Source organism: Rhea americana, unplaced genomic scaffold (assembly GCF_003343005.1).
Source record: "Rhea americana isolate MKP2758 unplaced genomic scaffold, rheAme1 scaffold_203, whole genome shotgun sequence".
Taxonomy (NCBI): domain Eukaryota; kingdom Metazoa; phylum Chordata; class Aves; order Rheiformes; family Rheidae; genus Rhea; species Rhea americana.
Window position 1 is genome coordinate 1,448,975 of NW_028186184.1, and position 18,567 is coordinate 1,467,541.

Below are 18,567 nucleotides of genomic sequence, written 5' to 3' on the forward strand. Positions count from 1 at the left end.
TTAGCCACCTTGAKTCAGTCCACATTCGAAATGGCATTAAAAAAAAAAGGAAAAAAGGAGACAAAAAACAGGACTTACTGTGCTATGTAGTACAGAAAGCTTTTAGAAACCCCAGGRTGACAGTACTATACACAAGTAAAGCATCAGAAAATTGCTTTCTAAACAGCAGGCAGGATTGCACTTTAAGTCTTTCACCGAGCAGGACAGAGCAGCAGACACATATAAAGACAACTGGTGCTCTCAGAAGTCTTATTTATTAAGAGCAGAAAGGAAATTTTGCTTAAGTTTTATACATAAAAAAGTAAACAGTAAAATTTTCTTTTTAAAGTCTTTCCACTGAAGAAAATTGAGAAATAAGTTGTCTTTTAGATAATGTTTATTTAAAAAAATAAAATTGACAAAGATACCACACTATTTTGCATGCCAGTCATCCCTTTGACTTGCAGAACCTTGCTCAATGTATTGTTCTTTAGCAACAAACAACTTTTATCAGCAATGCATAAGCAAATGAACCACATCARTCTGGACTCAAACCCTGTCGGTTACTTCAGCTACACAAGCTAGTGCGATATCTCTGTTTTTACCAGCTCAGGTCTTTAGTAAATAAATTTCAAGTGGACACTAAACAAGTATTTCACTAAGAGATGATGAAATATTAAAATTAAAAGGAAGTTGTATTGCAGCTTGTAATTATACTACATTAGAAACTTGAGTTGTTTGGGGATCCATTCACCATATATAGATTATTTTGTAATCAAGGTAGTAACAAAGACAGAGCATTACTCCCTGCATGCTTTCCTGGGCATTGAACCAGTAGAGTTAACTACATGTAGAGTTGACTAGGGTGTACTTGGAATTCACTCTGTCAGGCAGGAGACTAGTTAAGGAGTGTTACTGATAACAAAGAATAAAAGTTATACAACATTGATTATCATAAATTAATTTGTTCTTATCTGCTTTTGCCTTAGTCTCCTACATATCTTTATATTTTTTCACGTAGAAAACTCACTCTTATTTCTCCTTATGACCACCCCCCCCCCATTTACTAATGGTGATTAGAATGCGTGGAAGACGACTTGATTCGGAATACGTGGATGTGCAGATGGGCAGCAATCTGATTGCACACACTGACACAGTATCGAAGCAGATCAAAGAGAGAGAAGATCTGCCAAGGGAAAAAAAAAGTTACATGCATTTAGATCCATGTCTCCATGACACAAGAGAATCACATGGTCCATATTCTTCAGAATAAAGGCACTCAGCATCTGCTTTTCTAGAACTAAATCTTCAATTGTCTTTAGTGAATGTTTATTCCTGTAGTTTCTAAAAGATACTGGGTTGTCTTCCAGCTTTGTAAAAACATACAGGTTTTAATTCTAGAGTCAGAGGGAGGTAAAAGCTAAAATTACTATACAGATACAATGAAACGCCCCGTTAACTCTGAACAGTGATAACATCAGTTCTATTTATTAAAAGCTTTACACTGATTTAGTAGAATAAGCTCGAGTGCTCTGTAAGCACATGTTCACCTTAAAAYGACTTTTCTTAATGTTTGCAGCTACTAATGACAGATGAAATGTCTTCAAGAGATTAAGGCATAGCCATACACTTCACACGTGCTGTATTCCCTTGCTAACAAGACACCCACACAGATCTTCAAAATACTCTAAGCTTTGAAGATTTGCTACATGGCTTTAAAAGTCCATTTACATTATGCACAAGAGTCCACACCACCAAGCCTATCTTGTTTGCCTCAGTTTGCATGAATCCTATTTGAAATTGGCTCAGGAAAATATGTTCCCAGCCCATCATCCTCTAGGCAAGTCAGCTAGCCCCAGCCAAGGCAAACAGTGTTTGAGAAAGAATACAAAKGCTTGTAATGATTGCTGGCAAAGTGAGCCCATACTTACCAGGGCAATCCAAAGTACAATATACTCATCGATAAAGCTGTTGAAATACTGGTCCAGAAACAAGAGTGCTGGGCCTATGAATGCTGTGTCGTGCAGATGCATTTCGCTCTTGGTCATATGTGCAACCTAAATAAAAAAGTTTAAGTAATAAACAATACTTCAGCAAAGGTAGAGTGATTTCAGAATGCACAACCARAAGAGTTCTCATTCAAGCCACATTTACTATGAGATGCATCAAGTACTTAAGTAGCAGTAGTAATCCTGTTTTAGCTATGAGARTCTAAAGCTACACAAAATGCAACGCTTGCACAGAAGTCTCTCATTCACACAAAGTTTAGCTACAGAAGAAAAATTACACTTCTCTAGCACACAAGCTCTTCTTCCTGCCAGAAASAAAACAGCAATCTGCAAGCAGAATAGTGAATTTTAGGTTTAGTTGAGCCTCGAAACAAAAATTCACAGCTGCTAGCTGCTATCTTAGAAATACTTGGTGTTCCTCACACTTCACCAGCTGATTGCTGTCTGAGGAGGATTACCATGCCTCCCTGGTGCAAGTCCASTGATTGTGCTTTTTTGTGCCCAAGCGCAGTCTTCCTGCCCTCCTCCATGTGCTCACGCGCACACTGCACAGAGGCTGTACTGCACCACATCCTCACTTTTACCAGCAGAACTGTTTATGCGGCTGTGTGGTGAACAGATCTTGGTTAAAAATAACCTATTTTTTCTCCATGTGAGTTATGTCCAACAYTGATCCAACTCACATGGCAATACAAGGCACGCCTTCAGAGCTAAGGAGGTGGTGTGGGGCAGCAGCTCTCCATTCAACAGCAGTTCCCCTCCTCTCTTGACAGCATTGCTGTCTGTTCCCTAGTACAAACCAGTTAAACAACTGGAGAGAAATAGTGGTTACAATTATTAAGGTGAACCTCAAGTAACTGTTCTAAACTTGACAARTAACTTCCGTCAGAACTCTTCAGCTGGCTTCAGCAGTTCTGCCCCTGCTCCTCCCCCCAGCAGGCTCTCCTCCCTTCTGCACGTGGGGAGGTTTTCAGTCAGCTCTATTCCCAGCCCAGTTCATCATCCACATGCACAAACACATTGCAGAAACGTGAATGAGTAGCCGGGGAAGAGGAACAGAACTTAGAGAACTGTAAACTGTACTGGCACCAACTATGTAACCATGGCCTGAGCTTGAAGTTTACTACTCCCATTTCAAATGCAAAGAAAGGCTCCGAGTTCCATTCCCTGCCCTTCACAGCTTCTTTAACAAAGGAAATGCAAATATTTTATCATTTCAGTACACAAACCAGAATAAAGTTAGTTGATGAAATAGGCACAGGACTTTAAAAGCTACAAAAAAAAGTTCTACTGCAATAACAGAAGAGACTCAATGATTCGGAGGCACTTACCACTAGCTTATTTGTTATCTTAGCAGATACAAAACCAAAAGTAAGTATATACAAGCAGGGATGCTTTTCAAAGAGCTGCACAGCAGATTTCTTGTAGATCATTGCAGCTAATGCAATCACTGACCCAATATGAAGAAAAGGTGAGAGGACACTCGTTCCCTACAGTAAGATAAAGCGTTTAAGTAAGATAAAGCGTTTAATTAACCAAGTATACACACATTGCAAAAACAAAAAAACAACAAAAAAACAGTAAACCAAATTATTTGCATGGTATGCAGTTTGCAGACAGGTGGTTTGTAACTATCGTCACATTAAAACATGTCTTTCAGAACACACAAAAGCAGGAACAAAGCGTGGTGAAATCTGAACGAGCGCTGTCTCGTAATGTGGTTGAGCCCTTTCTTGTGCTGGCATCCTACCACCTGCCTTGTGTACAGGTTATAAATTAGTTTAAGTCATAGTCTCAAAAATAAGATGAGGGGGGAGAAGAGCCTGTAGAGAGCAAAAAACGCACAGTTTTGACACTTGTCTGAACAAGTAGGAGCTGATTCTGTTAGCCAAGTGACAGAAGACAGTACTACTGTCTATATTTCTGTGCTGCTAGACAAATTTAAACAAAACATTTTCTAGGAAGAAAATAATAATTACACTGGTGTAGAATGGTTCTTGGAAAACTCCTTGGGCTCCAAAATCAATCATCATCTCTTCTGAAGCAGAAGAGACTTTTCCAGTTTCCCTCACTTGTGCTTTTCACTGATAACATGAACATTACAATTCTTCTAGAATGATGAAAACCATAGCCAGTCTTCTTGACAAACTCCCTTCTGAATGGATTTTTGCACTGGGCTTTGTGAACTCTCTAGGGGAGTATGCATTTGCATAATTTTTCTATCATTAACTCAAAAGCAAATATCAAAGTACCACAAGCATTTTTAATCACTCACATTTTCAATTTTTCTTCACTCCTAAAACTACTATTCTCACACAAACAATATTTACCTTTTTTCCAAGCCAGCAAGTAAGTGAAAGGAAACTATTTTATAGGTAGGAGGTCTTATGTTAAATCACAACTGAAGGCATGTCTGGAAAGCCACAGGGTGCTGAAGAGGAAGTAAAAGCAGCAGAACCGAGTACTCACTGCTATAGTGGATCCATTTTTGCCAACTCCGCCTGTGAAGATTACACCAAAGTAGTTTGTACAGGAGAATATGGTTCCAGCAACAGTACAGAGAGCTGGGAATATTTTCACCTGAATATTCAGCACTGGAATCTTAATGGTAGAGAAATAATAAGTTAAAGTATACACAAACAAAATAAAGCAAGTTTTACATACTTCTGGTGCACTCAAACACTCCACTTTCTAACAACATATGTGCTTTCCTCTCTCTGGTATACAGAGATTTAAATTTCTGGAAAGCATATCAGAGAAGTATGTATTTTTCCCAATTATCCTTCCATCAAACTTCCCTGATCAGTGAGACTTTTCTTTCATTACYTGAAAAAGAATCATCAAAAGCAGATTAATGAGCAGAAACCTGCTCCCAGTACTACCCTTCCAAACACTGAGAACTCCTAGCTAAGTTTCTCACCTATCAGGCAGAGAAGTGCATTGGTGATCTTTTCCTGAGCCCATCATAAAAATTTATAGCTGCAGCTCGAACCAACCTGGGCAAAGCAAGAGTCTACTGATTACACAAAGATCCTTAAAAATTGGATTCTACCATAAAAGAAAACAAAGATCAGATGGTTCATCTCAGTCTCCCAGCTTAAGAGAGCAAGTGATAGGGTTGCTAAAGTGAAAAATGAGCACAGGCAACTTTGAAGATGACTAGTGCCTTTCTTTCATTTAACAGCAGTGTTTTGAGCAGAAAGAGGAAATTAGAAATAGTGAAGAAAGTTAACAACAAATCACAGCAAGCATGTTATGGAAGCAGGTGTTGAGAGAAAAATTCCCAGAAAAGAAAAAAAAAATCCAGCTTTAGCAACTACTAAAAGTCTTCTTGGTCTCTTATTTCAATATTTGCAGTCATACCACTCACAAGGGAATAAACACATTTAGATCCCAAACAGCAGAGAGTCCAACTACATACAGAAGTTCAGATGAGGTCAAGTTGTTTCTATTTTAGTATTTTGAATTACACTGTCAGCATAGCTTTCAGTAGATACAGATTCTTAGCTTTCTGCTGTGTTTAACAGCTTAATGATCTCTCAGTGTTTTCATGACTACACACGAAAGTTGCGAGGTAGAGGAAGCTCTACCTCTTCATGCTTTTCTCTTACAGAGCCTATAGAGGAGCAGACAGACCACCTCTCCAAATCACTGTCCTGCAGGGTTCTCAGGTGGCACAGCTTCGTGGCACTCCCCAGCATACTTCTCCCTTGCTCAGGCTGCACTGTTAGTCAACTAAAATGTTTTCAGAGAGATGCTAAAGGGAAGAATAATGACAAGTAAACAAAAGAAAAGGCATAGACTGCCACAGAGTGGACAATAAAAYGAAACAGGATCTCCAAGCCACTCCTAACAAGGCTCTGAGAATCATGCTGAGCAAGGGGAGAAGGATGAGACCACACTGGTAATAAGGCTCTAGCAAAGATGGATGTTAACACACTTTCTTGCTTCCACTGATAGTTGCATCAGCAGGGAATGACTGGTCTTAAACTGCACTTAGCTGGCAGAAATAAACAACAGGAAACAAAGTTACTTGCAAAAGTTTGGCARAGATGAAGTCAGAGGAGAGGTCTAAGAAGGCAGTGCTTACTAAATTGCTTTGCATCTGAAACGGATGCAGCAGGGCCAAGAGTTAACAGCAGCACAGGCAAGCAAATAGCATGGCAAAAAAAAAACCAAAGCAAAAAAAAAAAAAAAAAAAAAAAAAAAAAAAAGAACAGTGGGAGGGAGAGAGAGTTGTACCTAGAGATCTTCCTACAGGCTTGCATTTCAGTCCCAGCCTTTTTAAACAAGAGGCGAACACAGGGTGAACCACAGGATTTCCTTGTCTGGTGTTCCACATATCACTGAAGTCCATGCAATTATTTTGACCTTGCTGGTAATTCACCCAGGCTTCACTAGAAGTCAAACATCAGCAGCACTTCTGAAGACTATATAATACTGCTGAAAAAAAAGTATCACAGGCCAATTCTTTCATAGCCAAACTATGCTTTCTGTTAAATCCTTTGAAGATGATTAGAAGAGAGGCTGCATAGAAAGCTTTTGAATACATAGTACCTCCTGGTTAAGGGAGAATTCTGAATTCTGTCAGGGAAAAAAAAAACACCATGCTAGTAAAAACAAGTGGCAGCAGGCAAAGAATGTATTACACAGTGTTTGCCAGAGAACGCATTAAAGCGAAGCCAGAGTCATTCACCAGAAAAATCAATTTGATATTTCCAGACCTGTTCTGGATTCTGCCACATGCAATCAAACCTCTAAGCAACAATGAATGGGGAACAGAAAGGAGTGGGAAACTGATAGGAAAAGAGCACAGCTAAGGGCTTAGCAAAGCAACACTGAAAAGCACCCAAGACGTCCATAAGCGGACACACAGAGACCCTCCCTCCAGAAACTCTTCCTGGTTAACTCACAGTTAGAAAAAGCTTAACCAACTGGGCAAGTCATAGCATTCTGCTGGCCCTTCAGGCAAGGCTGGATCCCAGCTGCAGTGTAGMGCTCGGTCTACATGCACTTCTACCACATCTACAATAGAGATGATAACCCATAAAGGGTCAAAACCAAGGTCACTTTATATTCATGAACTCTTTATTCTTTTAAGAATTCTACTGTGGAATAAAATAGAAGCAATTCTAGCACTTCTCCCTTCAAACACAATGATAAATATATCAAGCAAGCTGAACCTAAGCTTGCTCACTCACGTTTGCTAAATGAGGATCTCTGCTGAAATAGTACTCACCAGAAGTTACTGATTGCCAGAAGCCTTGCAGAATGSCATATTAAAAAGCTTTAAAGAGAACCTACACTGAGAGAAAGGAGRAAGCCAGGACTAGTATACACCATTTCACGAGGAAAAAGAAGAAAGCTAATGAAAGCGATAATTGACAAAATACACAATTCTGCGTTCAAAAAATTCAGATTGGTTTGCTTTTCACATGTTAGCATAAAAAAAGTGGAATGTTTGAGCATACAACCAGRTATTGTATTCCATCAATTTCTTTTTCCTTATAAAAACAAACCAAAACACCAGTTTTGCTGTCATATGACATGATAAAGGAAGAGAGTTTTTTTCTTCCTTTGTGTTGTTTTTCTGTTCTGCAAGTAGTAAGCAATGTCTATCTCCATAAACAAAAACAAAATCTCACAAGTTGAATGAAAGGGAAATACCTAGTTGTCATGGGAAACATGCTAAAGTTTGCTCTCTGGAGAAACACATCCATAAATCCAACCCTGGATTTTGAAATATTTTAACCTTTTGGGAGCTAAGCAAAGTCTTGAAATTTAAAAAGTCCTTTGTTGCAGCAGCACTTGGCTGAAAAGGAAACAGTTATTAAGTAATAAAAGGGAATTTTAAACCTTCTCATGCAAGTATTATCTTGCACCAAATCAAGCCAGAAGCTGCTGCAGCAGCAATTATTTTCTTTTAARATGAAAAAAGAAAACAGAATGTGAAATRGGGAATCCCTGTTTCTAATGCAGAAGAGCAGCTTTATGGATGCTGACCACACTAAAGTCTTTAGAAAAGTTTGGCATCAGTAAGCTGACTTGTAGGATTTTTATTTTTAATAATAATTCTGTCCACACTCATAATTTTATAGGTGGCATTTACTTTGCAGATTATGTAATAGTTTGGGGGTGCTTCAGAGGGGTCTCTTCATCTATTTGCTGTCTTTTAAACCTGSAAGCACATGTAGCAAAACTGAGGTAACCAAGATTCACTCTACAACATTATAGGGTTCATTTATCTACTTTTATGGAGCAGATTAGAAATTCAGTGATTTGGGTTAGAGCGTTTCAGTAATTTTTGACTATCTCTTGGTTTTCTTGCAGACTAAGATTTCCTTATCCGCCTTGAAAAGTGCTTTCATCAAATACACAAACATCACTCAGGAAGGAAAACCTACCATGAAATCAATACTTCAGAAGTTCTCTTAATCTGTTGTATCAGTGCTTCTCTCTGGGCAATGCTGTCTCAATAGCCATGAGGAGGAATGGGGGGGGGGGACTTCAGTAATACCAATATAAAAATAGATTGTGATATCCCGTGAATTTGCCAATTGACAGGGATTCGTGAGTCTCATTAAAAATCTGCAGGATCTACATGTAATCAGTCCGCAGCAGTCGGCGTGCACGATCAGGATCGCCATCGTTTAAAAAATATATATATTTAATACATGTGCATATATAAATGGCAATTTTTCCACATTCAGACCAAATTAGCTACTGAGGATTATCAACGGTTCTCCAAAATTTTCCCCCATAGCTTCAACCAATTCAGTRTTCTTCAGCTGGTGATTTAGCTTGCTGTTCATTCAAGCTTTGGCTAGATCACTCAAAAGCAGCTGGACTCCAGCAAAAGACAAACTAATATCCACATATTGCAGTTAAGTTAGTGAATTGTTTGATATTTTTCCATCTGCCAAACACCACAAAATAATGGCTTCTTCAAATAACTCCGGTAAAACCAGAGTGCACAATCATTGCCATTTAAAATCATACTTAAGAATAGGTATTTCCATTTTACGAGGAAAAGGTAGAGCTTTCCCTCACAAACGAAACTAATTTTCTATACAGGTAGTTCTTCCAGCTTTCTCTTAGATCATTCTTATTTTATATTGCKTAATACACATTAAATAGGATATACAACAAAATTACCAGAGATTGCCAAAAAGGTGGTCCTCCGATCACTGCCAGTAAATGCATGATTATTATGAAGATTTGCACTTCAGTCACATCAATTCTGATTAGGTACAAAAAGCCAAAAAAGCCAAAATTATTCAAAGCAATTTCAAGTCAATTATTTGCAAGCTCAGCAGCATTCCTCTATCATGCACAGTATAAAAATTCAAGAATACTCAGAAAAACAAAAGAGGCATTGATAATTTAGAAAGCAAAATATATTTTAGTTTCTTTGTTTAAAGAGCCATGCCATGGGTTTTTTTCTCTTTAATTTCACAGTGTGATAAAAATCCATTTTGTCAAAAGGAACAGTTGGTTTATTTCTGCAACTGATACTGGTCAGTTAAATATTCAGTTTTAACCTTGTCCACCAAAAAAAATGAATTGATTTCAGATGATAAAATCTGGGAAAGATTTTTATTCCCCACTTTTTGAGACACACCAAACTCGCAAGATAAACCTGAATCCCTGAAGAGCTTATGCCTATGTAAACTGCAGAGTCAACTGCRTTGCTAAAGATTACACAATTCAGTATCTAACATGAACCAAGAAGAGAAACCACTTCTGGTTCTACCATAGCCAGTATGTTTTGTAGAAGGGCAGGAAGGAAAAGTTTACAAGAAAGACTCAAGTTACRACTTTGTTTTAAAGATCATGCAAAAGTCTCAGTGCTAGCAAGAGGGAAAAGCAAGGCTGTACAAATCAATTCCAGAAACGTAATTAAAGAAAAAATATAAAGAGGAGGGACTTTCTGGTTATAATAGCAAGCCATAATACTGTCTTATATGACAACACTGTACCAAAAATAATCCTTTGGGTTAGTTCCAAAAAATGGCATAAACCTAATCATGAAGTTCTTCCTAAAATACTCAAAACCAGTCTTTGGACACATGCTTTGTTGTTGTAAGGATTCTACTGATATTAAGGCACAGCTGCATAGCCAATAAGAATAATCTTTATTTATTTATTTANAATGACCTACAAGACTGTAAAAGCAAGTTTAATATTAGATCAGTGTGTACTACCTCAAATTCTTTCTATAGCCTTTACTCCCATTTTGGAGTAGATCCTCCAGTCTAGCCAAAAAATATTTTCATTTTTAGCAGCAAAGCAATTATGAGCAAGCAACAACTATGAGGCAGCATCTAGCTCCCCTGTAGCACATCCTCAAAAGGACAAGAAAGCAAAAGGGCAAGTGTACACGGGGTTCAATGCGATCTCTCTTCTTACTGTGAATTCTCTACACGTCGGCTGCTGCTTGCAGCCCACTGTAGAAAAACACTGCACCCAGCTGCCTCTGTGCAACGTCACCTTTCCAGCAGCCCAGAGACTTTCCGAACAGCTCCCTAAGAGCAGGATCCGCACCTAGGGAACAGACAGCAGAATCGGCACGTGGCACCTCTACCGACAGCACGCAAACAGGATATGAGGCGCCCAACCTTATCGCTGCTGCTACTGCAAACTCTCACTGCTCCCTCCCAAAGCCATAAAAGAGCAGCGAAGCAGCCAGCAACAGAGGAGAGCGTAAAAGGCAAGAAAGAAGAGGGGAGAGCAGCAATAGTTACGTAGCCAGCCTCTATCAGCCTGTAATGCAAAAGAGCTTGGCTTGGGAGGCTGGGGCTGTCAGAGTAAAGCTAGAGAAGATTGCAATAAAGATAATTTCCTTTACACACTTTTGCTTTGTAGATTTGTCTTTTCACTATGTCAAGCACATAGCTATGAAATACATGGGAAAAAGCTTTAGGGGTCCTCCTATATCCTGATTTCATTAATAATATAATCAAAACTGGTCTGGGAGGAGATGCTTGGAGGGGGCGAGAGGGGAATCAATTCCCAGAAAAATTAAAAAGTTCTTAAAATCTGTGTTTTCAGTTTTCTCCCAAACAGGTGGAGCATTTGAAATACCTTGCAAGAAAAACTGCAAATGCTTAGGATGTACAAGAAAAGTACAGCACATAAAAAACCATGATTAAAGAAAAATTGCTTCCTCTTAGCTTTTAAGATTAGTATGGAAATGTGTTTTCAGTACATYCAGTCAAGGAAGGGCTGAAGAAATTCAGTGAGCCTACATGGATTTAACACAAACKTATTTTAGCCTATTTCACAACTCCTGTCAATGACCTAGAAGAACATAAAGTAGCTGAAAAAACTCACAGGAGGAGTGACTGGTAACTAATGTAGGCAGCTCAACTTTATAGCCTTACTTGGCTAGTAAATCAGGTTTCTTCTGGCAGCACTAATTAAAAAAATATATATATACACACATATATATACACACACACACACCTAAAGATCCAAATCATTCAAAATGAAGTATGAAAAGTATTCAAGATAAGGTTTCCAAAAAAATGGAAACTCTTAGAAGAAACTGGTAGCCTATTGAAGGTAATAACCAAATTCATGGGTGCAGTGTCCAGATTCAGATTAGGAAGATCGCGCTATCAGCTATGGACACAGCCATTGGTAACAGTCTTCACCACGCTGCCCTTAGTTCTGCCCTCCACAATTAAAGAAAAAAAGTGGAGAAGGCAGCTGGAAACAGTTCAGAACTAACCACAAGAATGATATTTGGTCAAAAATTCCTTCTTGACTTATGGCGTCATATTGCACAACAGTTCAGGTTTAACTTCAATTTCTACATAAAGATGTTGGATGCTAAACTGCTCCTTAAGCCAAAAACAAAGATAAAAGATCTGCTGGCAAGAACTAAACTGCTACTACAAATAAGGCGCAAGTTCTTAGTGGCAGGGGTGAAAAGTGACTGCAACATATTACTTACAGGGGACTGTCCCCGCACTCATTAAAATCACTGCTGGATGACTTTTTAACAGATAAGCTCTATGTCAGTGGAGTACAGGCCTGAAGCTGCAATTATCCAGTGAAGTTTTATCACAGGATTCAACTGCCAAGCGGTCACTTCTGCCCTTAGAAGTCTGTGACTACAGGAATCCGGATGGGCAACTCCTCGAAGCCAGACCACAAAGGGGAACGACGCTTGGAGAGAGAAGCTGGGTCAAAGGGAGAGGTGGCTTGCTGTTCCTCTCTTCATTTCGCTGCAATTTCTGCTGTAATTCTGTGTCATTGTAAACTGGAATAAATCTGTGCTGCAAAAAAGGAGCAGTCACCCCCGCCTCTGTTTCTCCAACCATTTTCGCCTCCCCCAAAACCAACTGCTTAGTCCCTTCTCTTTTGCACCACCACTAGGCTACACTCTCATGCCACCAGCTACATCAGGAAATTGGCTTAGCTAAAATAACGAAAAAAGGAAGGGGGGGGGGAGGTTCCTGCCCAAGTTTCCAGCAGATCAGCTTTCTTTATCCATTTTGTACAGCCTCGGGAGTRATGCACGCACCACGGAGAGGGCAGTGAAAGGTCTTTTTGAGTCTTTTTTGGGGCAGCAGAACAAAATCATGCTGAGCTAAAGYGACTGTGCAGCTACAGACTTGGAAAACCAGGAACCAAAAGGAGGAATAATTGGGAAGAAAATTAAAGCCTCCAAATGCAACACTAGTGGACTGCTACCAGATCTCCTAGGAGTGCTAGACAGCCCTTAAAATGCCACACAGTAATAAAAAAGAAAGAATACTAACTAAAAAGCAAYGCAGCAATGGTTAAGAAAGATGAAAAGATAATGTACAGCATTACCTGGAAAATGTTAACATATACCAAGCAATCCAGAAGATACAAGTTAATCATTAAGGTGGAGGGAGGAGTATGTTTAAGTTACTTCAGGATAAAATGTGCTAGTAACAAAAAGAACCATGAACTGCCTCAGTCACCTTACTGGTTTTAAGTTCCAGGAGAACTGGGAAGGTACCTAAAAAACAAAGCAAAAACCTGGACAACAGAGAAAAGTTGCTTGGTCACTTTGAACCTAGACTGGTTAAAGCCCTTCCATATTCCCCACACTGACCTTTTGGAGAAAAAAAAAAAATAGCCTGCTTTAGTGATCAGRGAAATTTATTCTCCAATGCAGGAGGGATAAAAACACCTTCTGATATATTCCAGAGAGTAAATTACATTTTTATACAAAATTCAGTGGTACATTAAAGTGCATCTTCCTATGCTAAGGACTGTTGAAATCCAATTTAAGTGGATCATTCATTGACTAACAGTGAAAAATATTTTTGCTTGAATGCATAAAGACAGCATTCTGATATCARAAGTGGGGGAAAAGCCTTTGGTACTCCATTTTTTATTATTGCAAAAGTCAGCATGTCAGATAAACATGACCAACAGCCTGGTGCCCTAAATAGACCTGCAGGAAAGCAGAAATATTTCAAAGAAAGAAGGGRATCAGCCAGTTCAAAGTCTGATTCTATTTTCTCCGTGTGCTTTTATTTATTTGCTTAAATGCTACAGTGGATTTCCTAAGAAAAACAAAAGGGCAAGGCTAGCAGCCTAAATTTTACAGCTAAATTAAGGAGGTTTCCTAAAACTGAACTGAGGTATTTTCAGTAATCACTTAGGCCACACTTCCCCTAACCTGACAGGTTTTTTTTTTTGCCTGATGTTTCCTGACAAATTGAGTCATGTCAGCATTGCCCAAACAGTTTATGTTGCTAGGATAATGCAGAGACATAACGCACAACATGYGGCGGATCCCTAACACCTATGAAACGAAGAAAATGAAACAAACTGTTTTCCTGAGACATGCCTGCACTACAATAGATGGACATGAACTTACTGCAGCAGTTCCTCAACAGACACAAAGCCACCGAGTCCCAAAGAGCTCTTATTCAAATAAACTGGGGGCTTTTTCATCCTTTAGAAAACAAACAGAAGACCTGGAGTCAAGTTGTTAAGACCACCAGGAGCATCCAGGCAAAGAATCAAGGAACAAAGATTAGATATTGAAGACAAAGCTACAAAGACCCTAGACTTAGTAGTTTAACAAACTAAAAAGGTGTAGACAGAACCTTTAACTGCAAGGCTGAGAAAAACATTTAAACCATGAACTTGAAAAAAACTGATTCTGCAAACTGGWGTTAAGAACGAACAACAAATGGAAGTTCTGCAGAACTGAAGCTGGCAAGCAGGAACTTGGTCCAAAAAAAGTTAATGTTTTACCAGCTACCATTGTGAACTAAAGATTGTAAATGAAGACATTAAATAGGCATTCAAATAAAGTTGGGGAAGCAAAAGTGTTGTGTGTTCTTAAATATACATTTTATCCCTTACTCCTCGTCTTTCTGAGCTCACAAGATAGCAGTATGCTCATAGGCATCTTCGAAAGACATTCTCCAATTCTTGCAAGAGACTGCAAGCATTGCACTGTATACATTGCAACATGTATCACTATTTTTATTATATTTTGTTATTTTATTGTATGTGCTTTCTTGCCATGCCAAACACTAGCATAGATTACCTGCTAGCTTTCACACTTTCATCTTTTATCATCGAAGACGACACTGGCAGCATAATCATTGTTTTAACATTTCATTTTCTAAAAAACGTCTGACCATTTTGCAAGTTCATAGTCCAACTCCCTCATCGGTGATTCCTCTTTATGCAACATATACTGTGCTAAACTGTATTAGCACATAGTTAAAACTGCCTACTTCTAGCCTATGAAACAAACACCAAAATATGAGGTAAAACATTAAAGCAAAAGCCAAATTACACCATTACAAGTAACAAAGGGTGAYACTGCAGAGTTACAAAAATACATATGCAGAACAGCATGTATTTAGAATGCTGCACATTTATATTCTTTTTTTAAAAAGAAAAAAAAACTTCCTTTTTTTTTTCCTTGATGGCTTTACAAAAGCCTTCGTATCCAACCCATGCAAGTACAAGGTTTACCTATTTTGCAAGAACTGTGATCTATTCGCTTCATGTTTTGCCATGTTATCTAGTATTTTTAAAATGAGGATTTATTACTACTTTCCTCATTAGAAATGCATTTGCTATATGAAACTAGCATGAATATATATTTCCTATAGCTTATCCATCTCAGAAACAAAGCAATACTGAAATAAATTCTRTATCACCTGACCTCAAATTGTAAAATAACTGTGAGGCTTTTTGTTCTGGGTAAAAAACTTGGAAGCATTAGTATCTTCATTTTTCAGTCTTGACTGAAATTAGAGGTGCTACAGAACAAGAAGCTACATATGTAAGCATTTGAGAAAATTAAGTCTCTTCTATATATTAGTATGCCTAAAAACTGGTAAAACTTAGTGTGAGAAGTGTCATAAGCAAACTTTTAGCATTCTGCTACTGGAAGAAAAGTGATAAAATGCTTATGCCCAGCTCACCCACTACACACAGCAGTTTTTATTTGTAGCACTAACTTCCTTCATGATATGCAAGAGCATCCTTTCCAAGGGTGGAGACTAAAATGAGCCTATTGGTTCCAGGTTACCTATGCAAAGAATTAGAATTTTCCCTCTTACTTAAAATGAATTAGGATAAATCGTTAACTGATTCACTGTCATTGTAGAAGCCGAGTTTCTTCCCATCATAAAAAAATATAAAAAAAAAATAAAAAAAACACACCACAATCYCAGTGACTTAGAGACATAAAATGTTTTAGGAAATAAGGAAAAAGTTTAAAACTAAGAGTCTTTTCAGGCATAGTCATAAAGTTGTTATCACAACAGGCTAAAATCTTGATTAAACTCTTCCTTCCTTCAAGTCATTGATGCATTACCATTTCCTGAAACTAAGTATTCCAGCCTTTCATATAYTGTCAAAGTATTTAAAAATCATGTCATTTGACTATCTTCAGAGCACGCTTAATGGACATATCACTTARTGTCAGATACAGCCAATGAACGTAACACAATATACTGGATTGCTAATATTGTTCAATCTAAAGTAGAACTCGTAATTAAAGTATATTTTAAGAGCCTCATGAAAGCAGAGATTATGCTGTTTTTCATTTAGTATTTCAGCATAATTACCATCAATGCAGGTTTAATAAAAGATATTTAAACAAACTACTTACCACAAAAATCTCAAGATAACTTTTTAATAGCCTGCTCAGAACTGCAGCACACTAAGTAAAACTATTCTTATACCCCTGAATATTTCAAGGAAAACCCCTGGCTAATCACCCAGCAAATATGAAAAATTCCAAGGAACCCAGACCATTCACTTTTAATGATACCATTTTACTGGAGGAATAAAAAGAAAACCCATATACACCATATATAAAAAGCTGAAATAAGGAAGAGAAAGTCCTTTCTGAAGAGTGGTAAACCGGAGTGAAAAAGGATACCTTTAGCATAAAGAAAAGCATTCCGAAAATAAAAGCAACCAGGAAATTAAGTTACTTAACAACGAAGCTGTAAGCACAGTTAAGTGACTAGATTATGAGGACAAAGTGACATAGGTCAAAACAGCTATTTTTAGTCAGTAACTGGCAACTTCTTAAACTATTATAYGAGATACAATTCCATGAAGTAGTCAAGCAATTCTTTTTTTTCTGGTGGAAAGGTATTTGAATTAAAAATAAAATAAAATAAAGCAGCTCCAACAGAATTATTTTACTCATCCTTACAGAGCTGCTTCCATAACCCTAGTTATCTTTTAGGTGATGCCAGAATTGTGGCAGGAAAAAAAAGTTCAAAGCAAACTTTTCTGTTTAATGGGTAGCCTTCTGCTTTGTTTTTAAGTAAAACATGATGCCTTCAAAACCAGTTTTCTGTYGGAGTAGATGTTCATTCAGATTTAGCACACATTTTTCCCCTCTTCGTATTGGGGCACTTGTGAAATATCCTTAGCAAGATGCTTCTCACGTATCAGTTACTATGTGCATGACAAAGGTGCTGTCTCTTAGTCCACGCCGTTGTTTGCTGCATAGCATTAATGCTCGCTTTACCGTGTAGTTCCAGAACCAGGGCCCCAGGGTTCCCGTGAGCAGCTGGATTACTACYGTACAGAGCACAGACTCTGTAACATCAAATCTACGCATAAGGGAAAGAAACATTGCAAAACATTTTACTGAGCACTTCAGCTAATCCAACCCATTAGAATCGATTTTCTATCACAGCATGAAAACCAAAATACAGATAACTCCTTTAGAACATTACAAATTCACCACTGAGATAAATTGAAGGTCAGAATAAGGGAATTAATGACCAGGAAAAAAAATAGAGCATTAAGAAATTGACAAAAATACTGAAACCTGTGTAGTACTTTGCACATTTGAAACTCCACATAAGTTTATCCAGTTTACTGTTTTACAGTACAGTTCAATCAGGTGGACAAATATAATCACCATTTTGTGCACAAGGAAGCAAATAGTGTGTAACTCCTTGCTCCAAGTTGGACCAAATAAAAGCCATAATCAAATACACAACTCGAGATCTCTCATCTTCCTACCCCATGCTCATGCCTGTGAATGACACTCAGTTTATGAGTCTTTCACATCAAGATGCTACTGCATAATTTTTGTAAAATGGAGATGTAGATGATGACAAGATCTTGTTCATGCTTCACTGGCTGCATCTTCAGTTAGCCACCTCTGAGAAAAAACATGGACTCACATCTCCTTGCTCATTCATTTTCTTGACTTCTCCACAAATAATGTTAAAGAGGAAGCCAAGGGAGCTCTAGACCCCTACTCAGTGGTAACTGAACTATATGTTCTGTACATGTTTTCCACCCCTGTCAGAAACAGATGACAAATAAGTCATAGCAAACAGTGCTACCATATACATCTAATGCTATGGTATGGGTTTATAATATTATAACTAATGTAATTTAAAACTTGATCTAATTAAAGTTACATCAAATAGCCTAGTCTTAAAAAAAAAAAAAAAAGAGAGATTCAGCAAAAAACTCAGGCATAGCAGATTGTTTAAAGCAAGTACTTATCAAAATGTTTTTAACAGAAGCATGCAGACTGCCATCAAGTAACATGTCCATTAATTAAAAAGAGAAACAGTTCATAATTGCACTGCCAGAGCTTTAAAAAAAAAAAGTGTAGTATGATGTACAGTCCCATGCTTGGTGACATGGTAAACTGAACTTCAGTCTGATAATCATTTTAATCAATCACATATATAGTATATAATTAGAAAAGGTAATATCTGATATTTTAAGGGACTACAGAAAAAGAGAGTTGCATATATTGACAACAGCCAACTTCGTTACTTTTCAGCACTGGAATTTTCTTTTTCAGCATTACTCAGTAAGTGATACTTGTAGTTCAGAAGTGGCTAAATTTTAACATTATTTAGGAAAACTTAAAAGGGGACCACCAACCTAGGCATGTGCTTAACTTTACTTAAGTATTGCCAGTGACATCTCTTATTTTCTTTGCTGTTTGCTCTGTTAGGTTCCCTTGCCAAGTTGGTAAGCACCTTGAGCCAGTCAACAAGCAATCAGTTAGCCATGCACAAAGAACATACACTTGTCATCACTAATTTATTCAGCATGATTTTTAAAA

At 37.9% G+C, this 18,567-nt stretch overlaps 2 protein-coding genes across 4 annotated transcripts in view; one reads left to right on the plus strand and one right to left on the minus strand.

Moving 5' to 3' along the window:
• Window positions 1-18,567, plus strand: part of UBE2T (ubiquitin conjugating enzyme E2 T) — a 135,535-nt gene that overhangs the window by 30,064 nt on the left and 86,904 nt on the right. The gene's annotated exons all lie outside the window — the stretch shown is intronic.
• Window positions 359-18,567, minus strand: part of CEPT1 (choline/ethanolamine phosphotransferase 1) — a 30,922-nt gene continuing 12,713 nt past the window's right edge. For 2 of the 3 annotated variants that reach the window (XM_085304120.1, XM_085304121.1), the window contains exons 5-9: window positions 9,144-9,228; window positions 4,458-4,589; window positions 3,320-3,478; window positions 1,911-2,036; window positions 359-1,165 (exon numbers count right to left, since the gene is read on the minus strand). In XM_085304120.1, the coding sequence (XP_085160246.1) occupies window positions 1,046-1,165; window positions 1,911-2,036; window positions 3,320-3,478; window positions 4,458-4,589; window positions 9,144-9,228 (622 nt within the window). In that variant the 3' untranslated portion in view covers window positions 359-1,045. Of the gene's footprint in view, window positions 1,166-1,910; window positions 2,037-3,319; window positions 3,479-4,457; window positions 4,590-9,143; window positions 9,229-16,995; window positions 17,081-18,567 lie in introns of all 3 variants that reach the window. The other variant, XM_085304122.1, reaches the window with a different exon arrangement.